A 20,410-nucleotide genomic window follows, 5' to 3' on the forward strand; every position below is an offset into this window, starting at 1 on the left:
CTCCATACTCTTTTTTCTTACAGCATGAGCCAGATAAGAATACGGTATTTATGTTTCCCAGCACATATTAAATTATTATTATTAACATTTATTTATAAAGCGCCAACATATTCCGCAGCGCTGTACAATAAGTTACAAACAAACTTAAAATACATTTATCGTAACTTGGTATCAATGTATAGTCATATGGTATAATAATCTGAGACTTACCTCATGTGTTTTTACATTAATGTAGCCATCATGATATGTGAGTGGTCGTCTCTGTATGTCAGACATTGGAACACATCCGAAGGTTTTTTGGCCAAAACAAGAAAGAAGCTTGAGAAAGCTGGCTTCATTTAAGAGACGAAGGACAATCAGGAAAAAAAATATTGTAACAGAACTGACAGCAACGATTGGCACTCTCTAAAAGAAGAAAGAAAATACATGTAGATTAACAAAAACCCCATTAGCTTTTCAAATTGCTGCAAAACAGGCATGTTTCTGAAGTAAACTACAGGTACAAGTAACATTGTGCTAATTGTGAAATAGATAAAGAGCCACACTAACAAGCTTTCTGTCTATAGCAAAAAAGGAAAAGTTGGACTCACAACTAAATTTTAAACCATTTGGTGGGAAATGCAATGAGGCTTTAACCACAAAATTCATACAAAGACAAGAGGTCCTCTGTATTTACCCACAATCAATATGCTAAGCACATTAAAACAATACTGTCATTGGAAAACAGTTAATAGAGCTTCTCCAGCAGAATCACGCATTGAAATCCATTTTCCAAAAACACAAATAAGGGTTGATAAAACGAGCGCTAAAGCATGCGTTAAAAATTTTTATCGCGTCTTATTTTTTGCATCTTAACGCACTATTCAGTAAAAGGATATTTACATTAAGTTAGACACAATGCTGTTTGCGTTATTTAAGTCGTGAAGAATATTTTTGTGCGGTATTTGACGCAACGCGCGCTAATTAACACAGCGTGCTACTTGTCGTGCACACGCCATATTAGCCATACACTCCATTACGTTCGTAAAACTACTTTTTTTGAAAATGACCATTTCCCTGCAAACTGGAGGATGCATCACTCTAGGGCCAACACATACTTGAATAAATAACACTGCAACTCCATATTGTGTTGCCAAAAGCTCATGAACTGTACTTTTCTATAATTACCGCCTGCCCCAAGTAGGTGTTAATTTTCGCATTGACTAATGCGATATTTAGTACGTCTAGGTGTTTGTGAATCATGCGTTTTTCTGCGCGAGAATTAACGCAATGCGGTAAAATTAACGCATTCGGTTGCGCGCTATTTAACGCATGTGATATGCGACTTAATGCATGAGATAATACTTTAGTGAATCACACGTTTTTTTCACGTCAATTTTAACGCAAAAAAGCATGCGATAAGTGTTATCGCACTTTAGTGAATCAACCCTATAGTTTTTTTTATATTTAATTTTGAAATTTCACATGGGGCTAGCCATATTCTTCATTTTCCAGTGTGCCACAGCCATGTGACCTATGTTCTGGTAAACTTCAGTCACTCTTTACTGCTGAGCTGCAAGTTGGAGTGATATTACCCCCCTCCCAGCAGACAATCAGCAGAACAATGGAAAGGTAGTAAGATAGCAGCTCCCAGTAGATATAACTATAGCACTTAGCCACACTGTGGCTTGTGACTCCTCCAGTTACATGGGAGTAGGAGAAATTATAGGTTACCTGAAAGCAGTTCTAATGTATAGCGCTGGCTCTTTTTGAAAGCTCAGACTCAGGCACAATGCACTGAGATGGCTGCCAAAAAACAATCCTATCAGATCTAATTACTGTTTAAATAATTTTTTAAGTAGACTTAAGGTAGGAGATCTGAGTTACGGAAAGACCGCTTATCCGGAATACCCCAGGTTCCGAACATTCTGGATAATAGGTCCCATACCTATTATTATACTATATATATTTTTCTGATTAAACTAAATTGTGCAAAACCATACGTTGCACGCAGCATGTGGTTCAGTGTTGATAAATGTAAGGTTATGCACTTTAATTCAAATAACAGAAATTCTAGTTATACATGGAGGCTTATTTATCAAAATTTGTATTTGTATAATTTTTCTTCTTTTTCCTTTGAAAAACTTTAAAATGTAAAAAAAATACCAATATTACCTTACTTAAAAAAATATGAATAAAAAAAATTAGCAAATAAAACCATAAAAAAAATCAAAAGTTATTGGAAAGTGCAAGAGAGGGTGAAGATATCACAGAGAAGAAAAAAGGAATATGATATTCTATGAAGAACAATTGATAGTGTATAACCTACAACTGAATGACAAACATTCTTGATGAATGATGAAGAACTTTACTTGCTAGGTAAGGCTTGAATTTTTGCACAGTATATTCTGAACTTATAAAAACTTGAAGCAGACTTATATGGTTTCTTACATCATCTGTGGATGAAGGTTTTTCATTTTGCAAAACCCTTGTGTTAAAGCTACTGCAAAAATCTGGACACACTTACAATGAGGATATTTTGTCTTCATAGCAAAAGTAAGTTTCATTCACCAATAACCTTTTCTGCTATGAAGTAAAAAAGAAAACTTCAGAGAAGCAAATAAGAACTTAGTGGTCCTAGGCTGCACTCTTATTTGAATTAAATAAAATGTGTTATTTTGTTATCCTTGAAGAAAAGGTCGGACATAACTATAAAGTCAACAGATGATTTTGCTGGCTTATATGTGTCTGTCATCAGTGTCTGTCTGCTTACTATTATTGTGATTTCCAAGACTAGAGAACAAGATTTAGATAACAACAGACAAATTAGGACATATTTAAATGATTAAAGTAATTGTTGCATTATTCTGTGGAGTTGTTATACTATCTATTGGTGGAAAAGCCATTTACCACAGTACTTTATAGACTGCTTAAAGGACATGTAACCAACCCCCCCCCCCCCACCCGTTTAGTAAGGCTGCAGCATCCCCTTAATCACTTTGGATTCCTTCTCCTCCTCTAACCCACTCGGCCCCCTCCCTTAGGAATGTGCTTTGGCTCTTGGCTTAATGAGCATGCTAAGTTCTTCTCAACTCTTACTAAATACGCCCTCCAGTTCAGCAGCCATTCAAGAGATGGTACTGCAGGTTTCCATAGAAACATTTTTATTATGATAAACACACAATAGCCCAAGTTAGGTGGACTATATAAGAAAAGGTGAATTTATTGAGAGGAGGAAATATTCAGAGAGAAGCTGCATGGATAACTAGACTTGGGGGCACATTTACTTATCCACGAACGTTCCGAGCGTTCGTTCAATGGTCCAATTGTATTTTCCATGACTTTTTCGTATCTTGTGCTACTTTTTTGGTGCTTTTGCGACTTTTTTGTATTTTTAGCGCAAAAAAACAGATCGGTTTTGCCGCTGTTTACAATCGTTCGGTACGAAAATTTTGTGACTTTCGGATTGCCAAAATGATATTATCGTGACAAATACGATTTTTTTGTAAGCATTTTCAAGATATTTGCAATCTTCAGAAATTTTCGTTTCCAATCCGAATTTTTCCCATTCGGGATTCAAACTCAAACTGTTTTGATAAATCTACCCCTTAGTTTCACCAATAGGACTGAATGAGAGTTTTTCCCTATTGTGTTTTTTATAAAATATATTTATACTTGTATGTGTATTAACTGGATTGTATAGTGATGTTGCAGTTGATTTTTAAAATAATTAATTGCTATATTTTTTTAGGTAATGGATTTTAAGCATTGCTACCAAAAAGGACTGGCTAAGATGCAACTGATATAGATATTTTGGACTATGTGTGTTAATAATTATGGGGTTAAATTGATCACGAGATTGTGTCACATGTTATAAAGGGTATTTGATGGTAGTGTTTCACTGAGTGTGTATTACACCTGAGGAAGGGGGTGTTCCCCTAAAATCTTATGCTACTTTTCTGCTAAAATACATGGCTTAAAGGCATTTGGCGGATTACAGGCGTGTGCTTCTTTCTATACAAGCTATAATTGAATGTTGTTTATCATGGAAGTGGCCAGAGAATTAAAGGGTATGGAAAGGCAAAGTCACTTGGGGGGGGGGGCCAAAATGAATGAATTGCTTACCTTGTACCCCGGGTTGGTGCCCCCTGTTGGAAGAGAACAACACCAGCCCGGGGTAGCTGCGATCGCTTCCTTCTTCCTGTATCACCGCGCATGCATGCGCAGTAGAGTGAATAGTGGAACTTTAATAGTGGAACTTTCACTCTACTGCGCATGCGCCTGACTCACAGTCACAGTTTAACGATACAGAAAGGAGGAAACGCATCGCCCCAGGTGGCCCGGGCTGGTGCTGTTTTCTCCTAATAGGGGCACCAGCTCGGGGTACAAGGTAAGCGATTAAAGTCACTTGGGGGTGCCTAACATTTTAGCACCCCCAAGTGACTTAGCCTTTCTTTCCCTTTAAATGCATCCTGAAACATGTAGGTGGTGTGCTGAAGAAATAGCTGAGTTATAAAAAGCCATTAAAATTTGGAAGATCTGAGATATCAGTTATTGGCCCATGCAGTGCTATCTGTGTGGACTTTGTAGCTCTAAGTAGTGGCCAATAATCAGTTTTTACCTATTTGTAAGAATTTTCTAAAATAACAGTTAATAGTTTTCTATGGTCAACTTACATTTAGTGGTTCTTTTAACACATAAAATGCAGGCAGTGTGCTTATTTTGCAGCAACTAAAGTGTCAGTCAGTATGAAAATAATGATGTACACTATTTTAGGGTCTCTACTTGCTACTTATCTATGTATGCTGGGCATTAAATTGCTCAGAAGACCCCTGAAATTTATGATTATGGTGGTAAGAGTAAAGTGCAAACTCTGGGGCAATTTGCATTGCCAACTTTCAAAAAAATCCACAAATTTTAGTTTGAAGGTAGTTTGGAGTAGAAGGTTATATAGTATTTTGGTGCTTGCCACTGGAGCAGTATACTTATTTTCAGTCCAGTGTTTTGTATTGTACTGTATTGTATTGCAGCAGGTTTTGGATCTATACAAATCAAGAATCTTCACCAAACTGATTTGGTGTTGGTAGTATCAGGAGATATGAGGTTTTCCAAATCACTTACAGGTTTCTCTATATTTGCCCAGTGTTATCTGCATTTGGGCCATCAGGTCCTCCTTTCATACTTTCATTAGATTTTAGGACAATGTAAAGCCTGTCTTAATATATTACCTATAAAATATATTATATATATATATAATATTGTTTTTTTTCTTTAAGTTTCAAGAAAAACAGAAAAACAATGTAGCCAGGGCCGCTCCTGCCATGTGGCAAGGTGAGAACCGCGCCTCAGGCGGCAGTGAGCAGCCAGTTACAAGGGGCAACAAAAAGCAACCACTGGTAGCTTTAAGGACTGATAGGGGGGGCAGCATTAGAATCACCAGTGAATGTAGCCTATTATGTTTACTTAGTTTATACAAAAGTATGTTTTGCTGTAGATAAGCAATGAGTGCCAAAATAATTCCCTTCAACAAAAATATAACTTAATGACTTTCTTGTTTAACAAATCCTGGAGGGCATCATTGTAGCAGATGGTGAAAAATATGAATCCCAGTTGTTGCAAACACATGAGACTTTTACAAAAAAATAATACTCTGTAAAGTAAAGTAAATAACAAAAATCAGTGTATAAAGACCAATCTTTATTTAAGCTTCAAGTCAACATTTAGTATGTTATGAGCACAAATAGTATATGGTTATTAAGCATTAGGTGATACAAAAACATGTCTTATTTTAGCATGTCACTTTCTAGCTAATCTTGTAATGTTTTTTATATGTCCCTGGCAAATCTTACAGGTCCAGTAACAAAAAAAGTGTAATGAATTTGAACATTATAGGGGTCATTTACAACAGCAATTGCAACGGTTTTAAAATTAGTGCAATTGCACTCATGCTTCAACATGAATTGGTTGTAGGTGAATGTAAGTGATGTATTTCTTTCAGTGCACTGCACTGCGTCTACTGTGGCAACCCTGGAGCTACTGCTTATATTCCTGTGTCAATAGGTGCTATACGGAAATGCAAGAAGTGTGTTTTGACGCAAGCATCTTTCACTATTGATTGCCATTTTAAATGAGCCCTAATCTATCTTAGGTAAAACAATTTTTCTAATATTAAGTTTGTAGTATATGCTCCGGCGGATTGAGGGGCAAGTTATCATGAGTGGCAAAAAGCCGCCTTGAGTAACTTTAAGAGACAAATTTTTGTTTTTTAACAAAAAAATCAGTGCAGAGATGCAGCCCCCTCTGGACCCACTCCAACACTAAAGTTGTAAGCGTGGAGCGGGATAATGGGGCAACATTGGGGCAGCTGTCACATTACAGCCACAAACATGAATCAATTTTATTGGAATTCCACGTGAAAGACCAATACAAAGTGGTGTACACGTGAGAAGTGGAACGAAAATCATACATGATTTCATACATTTTTTACAAATAAATAACTGCAAAGTGGGGTGTGCGTAATTATTCAGCCCCCTTTGGTCTGAGTGCAGTCAGTTGCCCATAGACATTGCCTGATGAGTGCTAATGACTAAATAGAGTGCACCTGTGTGTAATCTAATGTCAGTACAAATACAGCTGCTCTGTGACGGCCTCAGAGGTTGTCTAAGAGAATATTGGGAGCAACAACACCATGAAGTCCAAAGAACACACCAGACAGGTCAGGGATAAAGTTATTGAGAAATTTAAAGCAGCCTTAGGCTACAAAAAGATTTCCAAAGCCTTGAACATCCCACGGAGCACTGTTCAAGCGATCATTCAGAAATGGAAGGAGTATGGCACAACTGTAAACCTACCAAGACAAGGCCGTCCACCTAAACTCACAGGCCGAACAAGGAGAGCACTGATCAGAAATGCAGCCAAGAGGCCCATGGTGACTCTGGACGAGCTGTAGAGATCTACAGCTCAGGTGGCGGAATCTGTCCATAGGACAATTATTAGTCGTGCACTGCACAAAGTTGGCCTTTATGGAAGAGTGGCAAGAAGAAAGCCATTGTTAACAGAAAACCATAAGAAGTCCCGTTTGCAGTTTGCCACAAGCCATGTGGGGGACACAGCAAAGTGTGGAAGAAGGTGCTCTGGTCAGATGAGACCAAAATGGAACATTTTGGCCAAAATGCAAAACGATATGTGTGGCGGAAAACTAACACTGCACATCACTCTGAACACACCATCCCCACTGTCAAATATGGTGGTGGCAGCATCATGCTCTGGGGGTGCTTCTCTTCGGCAGGGACAGGGAAGCTGGTCAGAGTTGATGGGAAGATGGATGGAGCCAAATACAGGGCAATCTTGGAAGAAAACCTCTTGGAGTCTGCAAAAGACTTGAGACTGGGGCGGAGGTTCACCTTCCAGCAGGACAACGACCCTAAACATAAAGCCAGGGCAACAATGGAATGGTTTAAAACTAAACATATCCATGTGTTAGAATGGCCCAGTCAAAGTCCAGATCTAAATCCAATCGAGAATCTGTGGCAAGATCTGAAAACTGCTGTTCACAAACACTGTCCATCTAATCTGACTGAGCTGGAGCTGTTTTGCAAAGAAGAATGGGCAAGGATTTCAGCCTCTAGATGTGCAAAGTTGGTAGAGACATACCCTAAAAGACTGGCAGCTGTAATTGCAGCAAAAGGTGGTCAAAGTATTGACTCAGGGGGCTGAATAATTACGCACACCCCACTTTGCAGTTATTTATTTGTAAAAAATGTTTGAAAACATGTATGATTTTCGTTCCACTTCTCACGTGTACACCACTTTGTATTGGTCTTTCACGTGGAATTCCAATAAAATTGATTCATGTTGATGGCTGTAATGTGACAAAATGTGGAAAAGTTCAAGCGGGCCGAATACTTTTGCAAGCCACTGTATATTGCAATGCAATGCTCTGGACACACAATTTCAGGACAACAGTATGTTTATCCTCAAGCTAGGGAATACCTTACTGCAACACATCTGGTATTATTTTCCTTTTCATAGGTTAGATATGTACACTGTAGGTGATAGAGGCCATCTTTACTACCTAACATCGACTTGCTGCTTTTTTTTTTTTTGTCAGTAACTATCCACAGCCAGCTTTGTAGGGATTTAATTTTTAGGGCCTGGTCATCCCTTCAAAAAAGTATATTTAATCCCCCTGCACAAAATAGCAAGAAAAATCACCAGTCACCTGCAATTTTATGTATGCTGCACTTTGGACATCACTCACTAGACATCCATTACCCTGGGCCATCTAAGGGGTCTGCCTCTATAGTGATGCTACTGCAGTCCTGGCTAACTCCTGGTCTATGGGTTGTCACCAAGATTTTTAGATAAATATGAAAACATCAGTAGCGACATAAGGTGGTATTATTTTCAGGAATATTCTCTTCCAATCCCTGCTCATCTCCACCAACTGATGCCCGGTCCATCAGGGTCATAAAAGTTCCGTATGCCCAAAAATGTTTGCATTTTGCTTATAGTGATGTACCAATAGGTTTGGTATTCAACTGAATAATTGGCACTGGATATTATGGTTACTGAGCCCTGTCTTGGGTAGTCTCTGGTAGGAGTCAATTGGCAAAATGCATCAGTGCGTCCTGAGAAGGAGGAGAAGTACAGCGCAACCCATGGAGAACACCCTGAAGGAGTAGTAGAAACCAGAATCAAGTACAGCTCGGAATCCATTAAGCAGTTGCTGACTGAAGGGAAACACAAATGCAATTTTCGCAAAGTCAAACCACATAATGATTATCAATGCAGAAGTGTGGCATGGATTGTTGAGCTGGATTTAAAACAGCTGGGACTATATAACTTTAAAGTTGCAATTTTAAATGCATATGTTCCATGTAAAAGGTTTATTATGATGGGAGGCACAGGTGAACCCACAGGACGGCCATGTTTTTGTCTATAAAAAACTTTATTATGTCTAAAGTAAGTGGCGTTTAGACATAGGTACAGCAAAGATCAAATTTGTTCTGGGTTCAGCTTTGTTCTAGCGATAATACAGAGTTTAATTGATCACCTTATCTTCCTCTAGCTTACCCTAGTGGTTTCACAACAATTCACACTTACAGTCATGTAAACGGAAAAATAAACACCTTGCCTTACTGAAAATCATGGTGCCATTGTGTCTGGATCACACTTTCAGCTAACACCTACCTGAATAAGCTCTATGGAATCATTGTGATTGGATGTTGGTGACTGTCCCTTAGGGTTAAAAATGCCTGGCAATTCCCTATAACTCAGCTGAACTGAGGAAGCCCCTTGAAAAAATGCTCAAAAATATTCAAAATGTCCAGTTGATTTAGTCTTAATCATGACCTGGATGAATGAAAGCCTTCATAGATCAGTGAGAAAGTAGATACTATGCAAGTCTAACATCCAGAATACACTGTGCTGACTGATTAAATGTAATAGAATTACATTTATTTACTGTTCTTAGCCCGTGTTTTGTTAAATCCCACAGTGTTTTCAATGTGATTGTTGTGTAACACTTGCACCATCATGAAGATAAATGGGAAGGGGTGTACTAGTTATCAGAATGCTACCCCCCACTAGTTAACAGTCCCATAGACTTGATTCTAGTCTATCAAATTTATCAAGGCCTTATTGGTACATGGTTGTGTATCTGTATGCTTTAGAAAAGTGTATTTGTGTTTATGAGCTTTGCTGCAACTGACTGTTATGCATTTGAGCCATTAGATGGCATATCTATTTACTACATGCTGTGAAAATCAGAAACTGTATGGCATGTTGCCAGTAGGAAATAATAACAGATGATCCATTTTTATTCATTATCATTCAAAATATGTATGTAGTCACACAAAGCAACTCTGTTAATTGATTTATCTTCTGCTACACCCGTTAATAATTAGTCAGGCTGCTGTCAACATGCTGCAGTACAATGACAGCTAATTGAGTTCTTCTCCCTTCAATAAACAGGTTCATTCTGAAATGACACAAGCGGCTGCATTGCAACTACAAAGAGTGTTGTTTCACTGACATACAGCTCTTGTTCCTTGAGGAAAGTGGGCAGGCAGGATCAACTGTTCACTGCTTTCTGTAGAACTTCAGCTGCCAGCACAAAACTATAACTCCCACCATTCCCTGACTAAAGTTAAATGTCTGCTTAAGCAGAGAGAAAAGGTTTCCAGCCTGTCCTAAATGCACTTTTCTTCTGGTACAAGCCACTGCTCAACAATCACACACTACTCAAGGTAACTGCTGTGCTTACTTCTGCCCAGTGAGGTTGAATTTGTTTTTAATCTACTCATGTTAAAATATAATGAAATGTGCTGCAGCAGACCAAGAAAAACTGGTTTGTCTAATCCTAGCGTGTGGCAGTGTTAGTGGGTGCTTATGTCCTAACTCTTGATGTGGGACGTTCTTTTTGACCTAAAAGAATCTGGCAGTTCGAGCATTTATAACTGGGTAATGATATTATTATTGTTGGTTGTCCCAGGTGACATACTACAAAAATGAAGACCATTTGAATAGCTGGTAAGAAGAGGCAGTTCTATAATGTATTAAAAGTTATCTTAAGGGAGGTGACAGACGGGGAAATGCGGGCATTGCAGGGAGATTAGTCATCCACAGCAACAAAGATTTGTCATGGGGCAACTCCCCTGTCACCTCCCTAAAGGTGAACTACCTCTTTAAGTCCAAGAATCACCCTTGCATTTTCTTAGTGTGCCTGTGTATAGTAGAGACCAGTAAATGAGGTGCTCACTGGGCACTCATTGGTGTCAAAGACAAACACATAACAGCACAGGCAGAATGCACCAGATAGAAGAGCCTACAGGGGAGATCAGGCACCATGTTATGTTGCACCATTAACAGAGCAGTCTTAGTGCTAATCTCCACATAAACTTTTGTAGGATGGTGTCGGACCAACAGATCACATAGTTGAATGTAGTTGTATGGGTTGAAATATAATGGCACTGATACAAAAATCTGGTGTAAACTACATGAAAGGATTGCCATCCAAGACAACATGGAAAGGAACACAGCATGCTGGGTCTTCTTCCAACAAGAAAATAATCTGAGGGTGTCGGAAAGAATAAAACATCTGACTTTACCTGACCTGACATTACCTTAAGACTGCAATTAAGTGTGAGAGAAGGATAATAAAGTACTACTTTTTTATTTTGTCTAAGACATGGTAGCACTGGGGAGAAACATATGCTCATAAATAGATAGTCTTTCAAAATCTCACCTGTAGTATAGATGGGTCCAGGTGCTCATGCCCCAAACCTTCAGCTTAACTCTTTTACTGCCAAGCACGTATCTCATACGTGCTGGCAGTAAAAGGGCTTAAACGCCAATGACGTGTCTCATACGTCGTTGGCGTTTAAGCGCTGCAGAGAGCTTCTAACAATGACAGCCCCCCTGGGCAATGTGCCAGGGGGGCTGTCATGAGGGTCCTGCGATCGATCGGGTCGCAGGACCCTCCAGGAAGCAGCAGACGCGATCGCATCGCGTCTGCTGCTTCCTCCCTCTCCCCCAGCGCCAGCCCAACTGAGCAAGGAGCGATCGGGTCTTCAGGAACAGGTAAGGACTTTTTTTTTTCTTGCATTTACACACTTTTACACACTTAGACACACATTTACATACATTTATACACACTTACATACATTTACACACACTTACAGCACACATTTTAGCATTTTTTTTTTTGTTTTTTTTTTCATTTTTCACACTTTTATACACTTATTTACACTCATATACACACTTACACACTATCACACAACTTTTACACATGTACACACATGTATACACAAACACTTTGGGTTTTTTTTGTTTTGCTTTTTTTTTTTTTCATTTTACCACTTTGTTTTTATTTTCTTTTACCTAAAAACTGTTTATTTTGACAGCGTAACTATTGGATCAGATATTCTGGCCACTAATTACACTGTCATGTAACTTATTTTGTTGTTTCACTGATTTGCACAATTTTTGTGGTTTTATCACATTTTATCCCTCTATAAGTGTTCCTGATCTGTTTTTAGCGTAGCTTTGCCAGGTGTAACTTTGGTGTACAAAAATAACTTTACCTATTTTGAATTCATCAGAATGTGTACTTTCCAAAAATATATGGTTTTCTGGGGGTCACTGCATAGTTAGGGGGGTACTGCACATAATACACTGACAGGGGGCTCTGTGTGCAAAAGCTGAGCTGGCAGGCGAGAAATCCTTATGCGCTATTTTCATTTTGGGTTCAGTACGTACCGCAGACTTTGGTATATCTATGCATATTGGGCATCAAACTGTTCAGTAGACCTCTGGTGTTCCTATTTGGGGTGATTTGCCATTGTACGCAAGAAATTGTGTGAGATAAATGCGGCAAATTGCAACATTTTTAGGCGATTTTCTGAAATGCCATAAAAACCGATAACTTTAGGAAAGCTTTGCGGCTTGGTACTTTGGTGTAGAAAGGACTCTTTACCCTTGTTGGATTTGTCAGAATGTGTACTTTCCAAAAATATATGGTTTTGTGGGGGTCTCTGTATAGTTAGGGGAAGTTTTGGCACATAATACACTGACAGGGGGCTCTGTGTGCAAAAGCTGAGCTGGCAGGCGAGAAATCCTTATGCGCTATTTTCATTTAGGGTTCAGTACATACCGCAGACTTTGGTATATCTATGCATATTGGGCATCAAACTGTTCAGTAGACCTCTGGTGTTCCTATTTGGGGTGACTTGCCTTTGTACGCAAGAAATTGTGTGAGATAAATGCGGCAAATTGCAAAATTTTTAGGCGATTTTCTGAAATGTCATAAAAACCAATAATTTTAGGAAAGCTCTGCAGATTGGTACTTTGGTGTAGAAAGGACTCTTTACCCTTGTTGGATTTGTCAGAATGTGTACTTTCCAAAAATATATGGTTTTGTGGGGGATCTGTATAGTTAGGGGAAGTTTTGGCACATAATACACTGACAGGGGGCTCTGTGTGCAAAAGCTGAGCTGGCAGGCGAGAAATCCTTATGCGCTATTTTCATTTTGGGTTCAGTACATACCGCAGACTTTGGTATATCAATGCATATTGGGCATCAAACTGTTCAGTAGGCCTCTGATGTTCCTATTTGGGGTGACTTGCCTTTGTACGCAAGAAATTGTGTGAGATAAATGCGGCAAATTGCAACATTTTTAGGCGATTTTCTGAAATGTCATAAAAACCAATAACTTTAGGAAAGCTCTGCAGATTGGTACTTTGGTGTAGAAAGGACTCTTTACCCTTGTTGTATTTGTCAGAATGTGTACTTTCCAAAAATATATGGTTTTGTGGGGGTCACTGTATAGTTAGGGGAAGTTTTGGCACATAATACACTGACAGGGGGCTCTGTGTGCAAAAGCTGAGTTGGCAGGCGAGAAATCCTTATGCGCTATTTTCATTTTGGGTTCAGTACATACCGCAGACTTTGGTATATATATGCATATTGGGCATCAAACTGTTCAGTAGACCTTAGGTGTTCCTATTTGGAGTGACTTGCCTTTGTACGCAAGAAATTGTGTGAGATAAATGCGGCAAATTGCAACATTTTTAGGCGATTTTCTGAAATGTCATAAAAACCAATAACTTTAGGAAAGCTCTGCAGATTGGTACTTTGGTGTAGAAAGGACTCTTTACCCTTGTTGGATTTGTCAGAATGTGTACTTTCCAAAAATATATGGTTTTGTGGGGGTCACTGTATAGTTAGGGGAAGTTTTGGCACATAATACACTGACAGGGGGCTCTGTGTGCAAAAGCTGAGCTGGCAGGCGAGAAATCCTTATGCGCTATTTTCATTTTGGGTTCAGTACATACCGCAGACTTTGGTATATCTATGCATATTGGGCATCAAACTGTTCAGTAGGCCTCTGGTGTTCCTTTTTGGGGTGATTTGTCTTTATCTGATCTTTATCAAGAAATTGTGAGAGATAAATGCGGCAAATTGCAACATTTTTATGCGATTTTCGAAATGTCATATAAATCTGCAAACTTAGGAAAGCTTTACAGCTTGGTACTTTGTAGCAATAAGAAATATTTACCCATTATAGATTCGGGGGGATGTGTACTTTCCAAAAATATATGGCTTTCTGGGGTGAATGTACTTTTTTTTGTAGCATTATCCCACATAAAGGATGTAAATGTGTTGATTTTGCAGGAGCTGAAATGATAGATCATATGGGGGTATGTTCCCATTGGGGCCCCTACATGCCACATACTTAGGTAAACCTATACATATTGGGCATCAAACTGTTCAGTGGACCCCTGGCGTTCAAATTCAGGGTGTTTTATCTTGGTACCTAATGCAATGTGGGAGATAAGATGCTGCAAAGTGGAAGCTTTGAGGGGATTTTTGGAAATGTCATCAAAATTGCTAACTTTAGAAAAGCTGTGCGGCTTGGTACTTTGGAGTAGAAAGACATGGGTACCCATTTTAGATTCGGGGGAATGTGTACTTTCCAAAAATATATGACTTTCTGGGGTGAGCATACTTTTTACTAGCTTTATCCCACATATAATGATGTAAATGTGTTGATTTTGCAGAAGCTGAAATGACAGAAATGACAGTTCATATGGGGTATGTTCACATTGGGTCCCCTACATGCCACATACTTAGGTAAACCTATACATATTGGGCATCAAACTGTTCAGTGGACCCCAGGCATTCATATTTAGGGTGTTTTATTTGGTTACTTTATGACCTGTAGGAGATAAGATACTATAGACTGGAAGCTTTGAAGCGATTTTTAAAAAAAATCACAAATTTTGATAAAAACCAATAACTTTAGGAAAGCATTGCGACTTGATAGTTTGGAGTAGACAGACAGTTGTGCTTATTCTGTATTCCCCAGAATCTGTTCTTTCCAAAAATGTACAATTTTCTGGGATAAACCTTCTGTTAGTGGAATTTTGGCCTTGAAATCCAAAGTATGCAGTTTTTTTGGAGCAGTGCTTTGGGAATTTGGTAATGTACTGCTGGGAGTTTTTGACCTATACAAGTGAGAAATCTCCATAAAACTATATATATTTGGTATTGGCACGTTCAGGAGACATGGGACTTTCCAAATCAGTTGTATATTCGTGCATAAAATAATTTTTGTTTCTAGTATATGTGATTATAATTTGGAAAATTTGATTTTTTTTGCATTTTTAGACATTTAGAAGCCTATATCTTGTTACACAATTGGAATTACACAAAAATTCTACCATATTTTGAAAGCTTAGGTTGTTCTGAAAAAAACGATATATTGTTTTCCTTGGTAAACTAAAAGTCCCCCCGAGGAAAGGCCCCTAAAGTGAAACAGTGCAAAATGTTCAAAAACTGTCTGGCAATACAAGTTCCGCTTTGACCAAAATGGCTGGCAGTAAAAGGGTTAAGGGAGCCATCATGGATAAATCACAAATGTAGAAAAAGGCAGGCACTCTGGTATATAGGTGAATAAATGGCAGTCATCCATAAAGAGATGAAGTAAAATCATGAAGTGTTTATTATACTAGCACATAATGCAATTAGCCTACTAGCACATAATGCAATTAGCCTAAGGCTAATTGCATTATGTGCTAGTATAATAAACACTTCATGATTTTACTTCATCTCTTCATAAACGACTGCCATTTATTCACCTATATACCGGAGTGCCTGCCCTTTTCTACATTTGTGATTTATCCATGGTAGCACTGGGGCCTATTCAATTAGGTGGACAGTTTATTTTAAAATTTTTGGATTTGACTGAATATAAAAACCTCCACAAAGGACTCCAACTGAATTCAAACCCTGATTTGCAAACTGTTGAGGAAAATGGAACAAGAGTATCAATTGTGAACAAAATGCTGCTGCATTTAGTTGACCCAAATGTTTGTAACGTGGCTTTAAGGGTTCGGATTACGTTTGGAAAGGGTCGGACTGGTCCACTATCTGCTGGGCTCAGATAGGTCTTGCTGACCACACACCATTTTCCCTTTGTGGTGTTCAATGTCTGCCCACCTCCCTGCTGGTTCCACCACCTTCCCTTTGTCCTGCTGGGCTGTGCTGGTTTTTACCAATAAACAATTACCTGACAAAAGTTAAAGATGGCTGTGGGTTTGGCTTAACATTTAGGGGCCGATTCACTAAAGGTCGATAATGCTTATCGCATGCTTTTTTGCGTTAAAAAGCATGCGATAATTAAGTCTTTTCGCATGCGTTAAGACGCATATCGCAAACATACTATCGCAATGCGTTATTTACCTCGCATTGCGTTAATTCTCGCTAGAAATAATACTAACGCATGATTCAAAAACACATATGAAGCATTAAACGCGCTAAATATCGCATTAGTCTGTGTGAAGATTAACACCTACTTGGGGCAGGCAGTACAAATTGTGGTTTGTGAGCTTTTGGCAACACAACATGGACTTTGCAGTGGGATTTTTTCAAGTATGTGTTGGCCCTAGAGTGATGCATCCTCCAGTTTTCAGGGAAATGGTCATTTTCAGAACAGTAGTTTTCCGAAAGTAATGGTTACGTGTGTAAAATCGTGTGCTAATATAACACGAGGCGAAATATATTGCGCACAGTGGGAAATAACGCACGTGGGAGGAAATAACGCAAGAAAAACGCTCATCGCAAGTTAAATAACGCAAAGAACATTGCGTCTTAATTATGATGCCTATCCTTTTAGTGAATCGAGCGTTAAGTCGCAAAAAATAAGAAGCGATAAAATTTTTAACGCATCCTATAAATAGCGCTCGTTTTATCAACCTTTAGTGAATCGCCCCCTTAGAATTTTTCTTAATCCTAAAAAATCCTGGAACACCTTTTTCTCTAGAATCATTCTAAAATGTCAGTACTCCTCAAGGAGACCTTCGAGCAGAGGCCTACTTTAAGAGAAGCTCATTCACACAGATCTATCTTTGAAAGGATAGTGTTTTAATGTCTGAGATATTTATAAAGGACCCCTTTTTAAAATACTGATGGTGATAAAAGACATTAAAGTATCTTCTAGCATTAGAGTAACCATCCAAAAAACCTGCAGTGACACCCAGTGCTGTTTGCGCCCATGGCTGGCACCCACCCATCCTGCCTTCCCCTGTTGCATTCATTGGAATACCACACTAGGCAGTATATTTTCTAACATCTGCACATATTATTTTTTGACATTTCAGGGCAGGAGAGAACTTTTAAGCAAAAAAAATGTTATAATTGGTATAATAAATTGGTATAATTACAGAAAAAAAAGAACAAAAATACTATTTTCACATTTTTTACATGTCATACCAATTTAAGCATTAGCAGGGTGTTCTTTTCCCAATTTTTCAGATACACTGTGCACTAAGGTCACGCACTGCAGTTTTATTCAATTGACGGAGTGCTAAAGTCAGTGATATCTATGATTATTTCTCCAGATGCCCAGCTCTCAGCTAAGCATTTATTTTTGCATCAGTTGCAATGTATGTAATTCCAATCAGCAGGTGACCTTTCCAGTAAGTGATGAGACCAAAGAAATGTGTGTTTGCCCTTCCATTTGCTGTAAGACATAATTTTTCTTCTGTGAAAATTATAGCTATGAGTCACGGAAATGTTCATACACTCTAGAGACTCACTCAACATTCTTTGCATATGCATAATTCCTGTATTTCTCAATGACATCACTAGTATTTGCATTTTCTAAAAGACTAGAAGAGAAAATTACATAGTTTACAACTGAAAAGAGCTTGTTCCTTATTTAGTGAAGGTTATAAGTAACAGAAGAGCCACACAATGTGAATGCAAGCTCAGGTTTAATAAAAAGTGCATTGTCATCATCATGAATTTACACAGTGCTTTACAACACTATATAACAAATGGTTACTTAAAATAAATAAAATAAATAAACAGGGATTCCTAAATTAAACAGGAGGATTAGAGAACCTTGCTGATAACAGTTTACAATCTAAAAGGGATGGGGAAAAATTGACACATAAAGTTGATGCAATAATTTGTGATTGAGTTTATGTTAAGTTCTGATGATTCAAGGTGCATTAAATAGGCTTCTTTGAACAGGTGGGTTTTAGGGAACACTTAAAGGTTTGGAGAGTCTAATACTTGAGGTCATGGTAAAACACAGACAAGGGTGACCAGATCAGAATCAGAAAGAAAACTCAGATCCAGCTAGCTGGACTGAACTGATTGCAGTTCATTTTAGATTGTACTGAGCATGAAGGAGGTGTATGATCTAGGGTCCCATTCATGAAAGCACAATTTTTTTTTCAGTTTTAAATAACTTTTTTGCGGTTTGCAATAACTTTCACGAAAAAGTTGTATTTTTCGCAAAGACTATGACCATTTCCAAATTCAGTCAAGCTTTGGCATTGTGACTATCTTTTGGCCAGGTTAGATCTGTAGAGTGCCATTGAGTCCTAAGGAAGGCTTCCAAAATCATGCATTGAAGTTTCAAAGACAGAAAGGTTTTTGCACCGTTTATGATTGTTCGGATCTGAAAATTTTGTGACTTTCGGATCGCAACTACAATATTTTCGTACGACCCCGAAAATAATTTTCTTGCAATTTTCGCACATGAGAAATTATTGTGCTTTTCACCAGCGAAAATTTGTGCTTTAATGAATGGGCCCCTAAGAGTAATGCTTAGCTGAATAAAGATGAAAAGAGACAAAAGTATAAAGCACCTTACAGAAGTCAACAAAAACAAAAATATGTGAAAGAACAATACAGCAAGTGCCAAGCTGTAGCATTATTTGATTTATTTCTCAGCAGTTAAGGCCATTGCCAGCAACTAATGTATCAAACTTTATATAGGCATTATGGTTGAACTTGATGGACGTATGTCTTTTTTCAACCCAACTTACTAAAAAAAAAAAACAAAAAAAAAACTTTAACAGTTGCTCTGTAAAAAAAACTGAATGGGGGAGTTCACTTTAAGTTAACTTTTAGTATGTTATAGAATGTCCTATTTTGTTCATTTGGTCCTTGTTTTTTATTTTTATAGTTTTTTAATTATTCGCTTTTTTCTTTTACCTTTTTCCAGATTTCAAATGGGGTTCACTGACCCCAAAAAAATTGCTTAACTTTGATAATTTTTCTCTTACAATGTTAATATTTTTTAGTTCTTATTTCTTTTTTTTTACTATTCAAGCTCTCAGCTATTCATCTTCCAGTCTCTCATTCAAACCATTTCCTGGTAAATTGGACCCTATCAACCAGATAGCTACTAAAATTCCAAACTGGACCGATTCTCATAAAAATGCTAAATAACTAAAAAAAAAACAAGAATAAGATTACTGCACATTATTTTAGAATATCACGTTTGTATCATACTAGTCCAAATAATAAAAACATTTTAATGTAATTCTAGGTAACCTTCTAACATAAGTTGCTTTAATGATTTTAACATAAATGTAATAGCTAGTGAAAGCAATATTTGTCTTTCCTTTGCTATTCTCTCCCCCAAATATCCTTACTACAAGTCACAGAAACAATGCAGCAGTGCTCAGCTCACCTCCAGCAAAGATTCCACAATACTTTGCCTGCTCTGCGGGTAACAGATCTGTGAAGAAGGAGAATCACAGAAATGTGCAGTGCATTGTAGGAAGTGGAATCTTGGCTGGTGGAGAGCAGACTACAGCTACTTTGTTTCAATGTTACATGTAGCCAGAAGGAGCAGAGAAAAGGATATCAAGGGAGAATCTGACACTGCTTAAAATAGCATTTACAATTAAGTTCCAGTAATTAAAAATGTTTAATGTAAAATGCTCAAGGCCTATGCTGGCAGTGGCAGGTTAGCCACTGCTACTTTGACAGGTAAAAAGGACAATCATACTGCTCTTTTGGCCCACCTTGTGAACAAATCAAGTCAAAATGTCCTATTTACACTTGGGGCATATTAATCATACTGTGTAACACAGGAAAAATGGTGTTATAAAATATGCAGTAGATTAAATGGTGAATTTATTTTATGGTGGTATATTTCACACCATTAGAGTAAATGGGAAAAATTCACGTGGCAAATACAAATTCAAGTGGCAAGTAAGTTCTGGCAGAAGTGTCTCTGGAACAAACATGTTTAAAAACTGTAATGGATGAATGCCCGATTTACATATAGCTTTTTAAAGTGGTAATTTACTTTATCACCATATTGGTGTGTGCAATGTGTGGTGTATTTGGTCTCCATTTTTTACACAGTATAATAAATAGGCCCCTTGGTATAAAAGAAATAAGCTCACCTAATGTATCAACTCTAATAGACTGCCCTGCTCCATTCTAAACTCAATATAAGGAACCGATGAAAACCTTCTGAGATATTATCAGTTTTAGACAGATTTATACTGCTAAGCAGGCTTTAATTCAACAGCTTTATTTAAAGACCAAAAGTGTCAGCCTTCATAACTGTCTACGTACTTTCTATGAACTTCCTGAATTTAGTTAACCTTAGCATTG

At 38.0% G+C, this 20,410-nt stretch overlaps 1 protein-coding gene across 1 annotated transcript in view; it reads right to left on the reverse strand.

The window, feature by feature from the left end:
- Positions 1-20,410, reverse strand: part of st6galnac3 (ST6 (alpha-N-acetyl-neuraminyl-2,3-beta-galactosyl-1,3)-N-acetylgalactosaminide alpha-2,6-sialyltransferase 3) — a 156,412-nt gene that overhangs the window by 106,687 nt on the left and 29,315 nt on the right. Inside the window, exon 2 of the mRNA XM_002936087.5 lies at positions 211-405. Within this exon, the coding sequence (XP_002936133.2) occupies positions 211-405 (195 nt within the window). The remainder of the gene's footprint in view (positions 1-210; positions 406-20,410) is intronic.

This window comes from Xenopus tropicalis, chromosome 4, assembly GCF_000004195.4.
Source record: "Xenopus tropicalis strain Nigerian chromosome 4, UCB_Xtro_10.0, whole genome shotgun sequence".
In the NCBI taxonomy this organism is placed as follows: Eukaryota; Metazoa; Chordata; class Amphibia; order Anura; family Pipidae; genus Xenopus; species Xenopus tropicalis.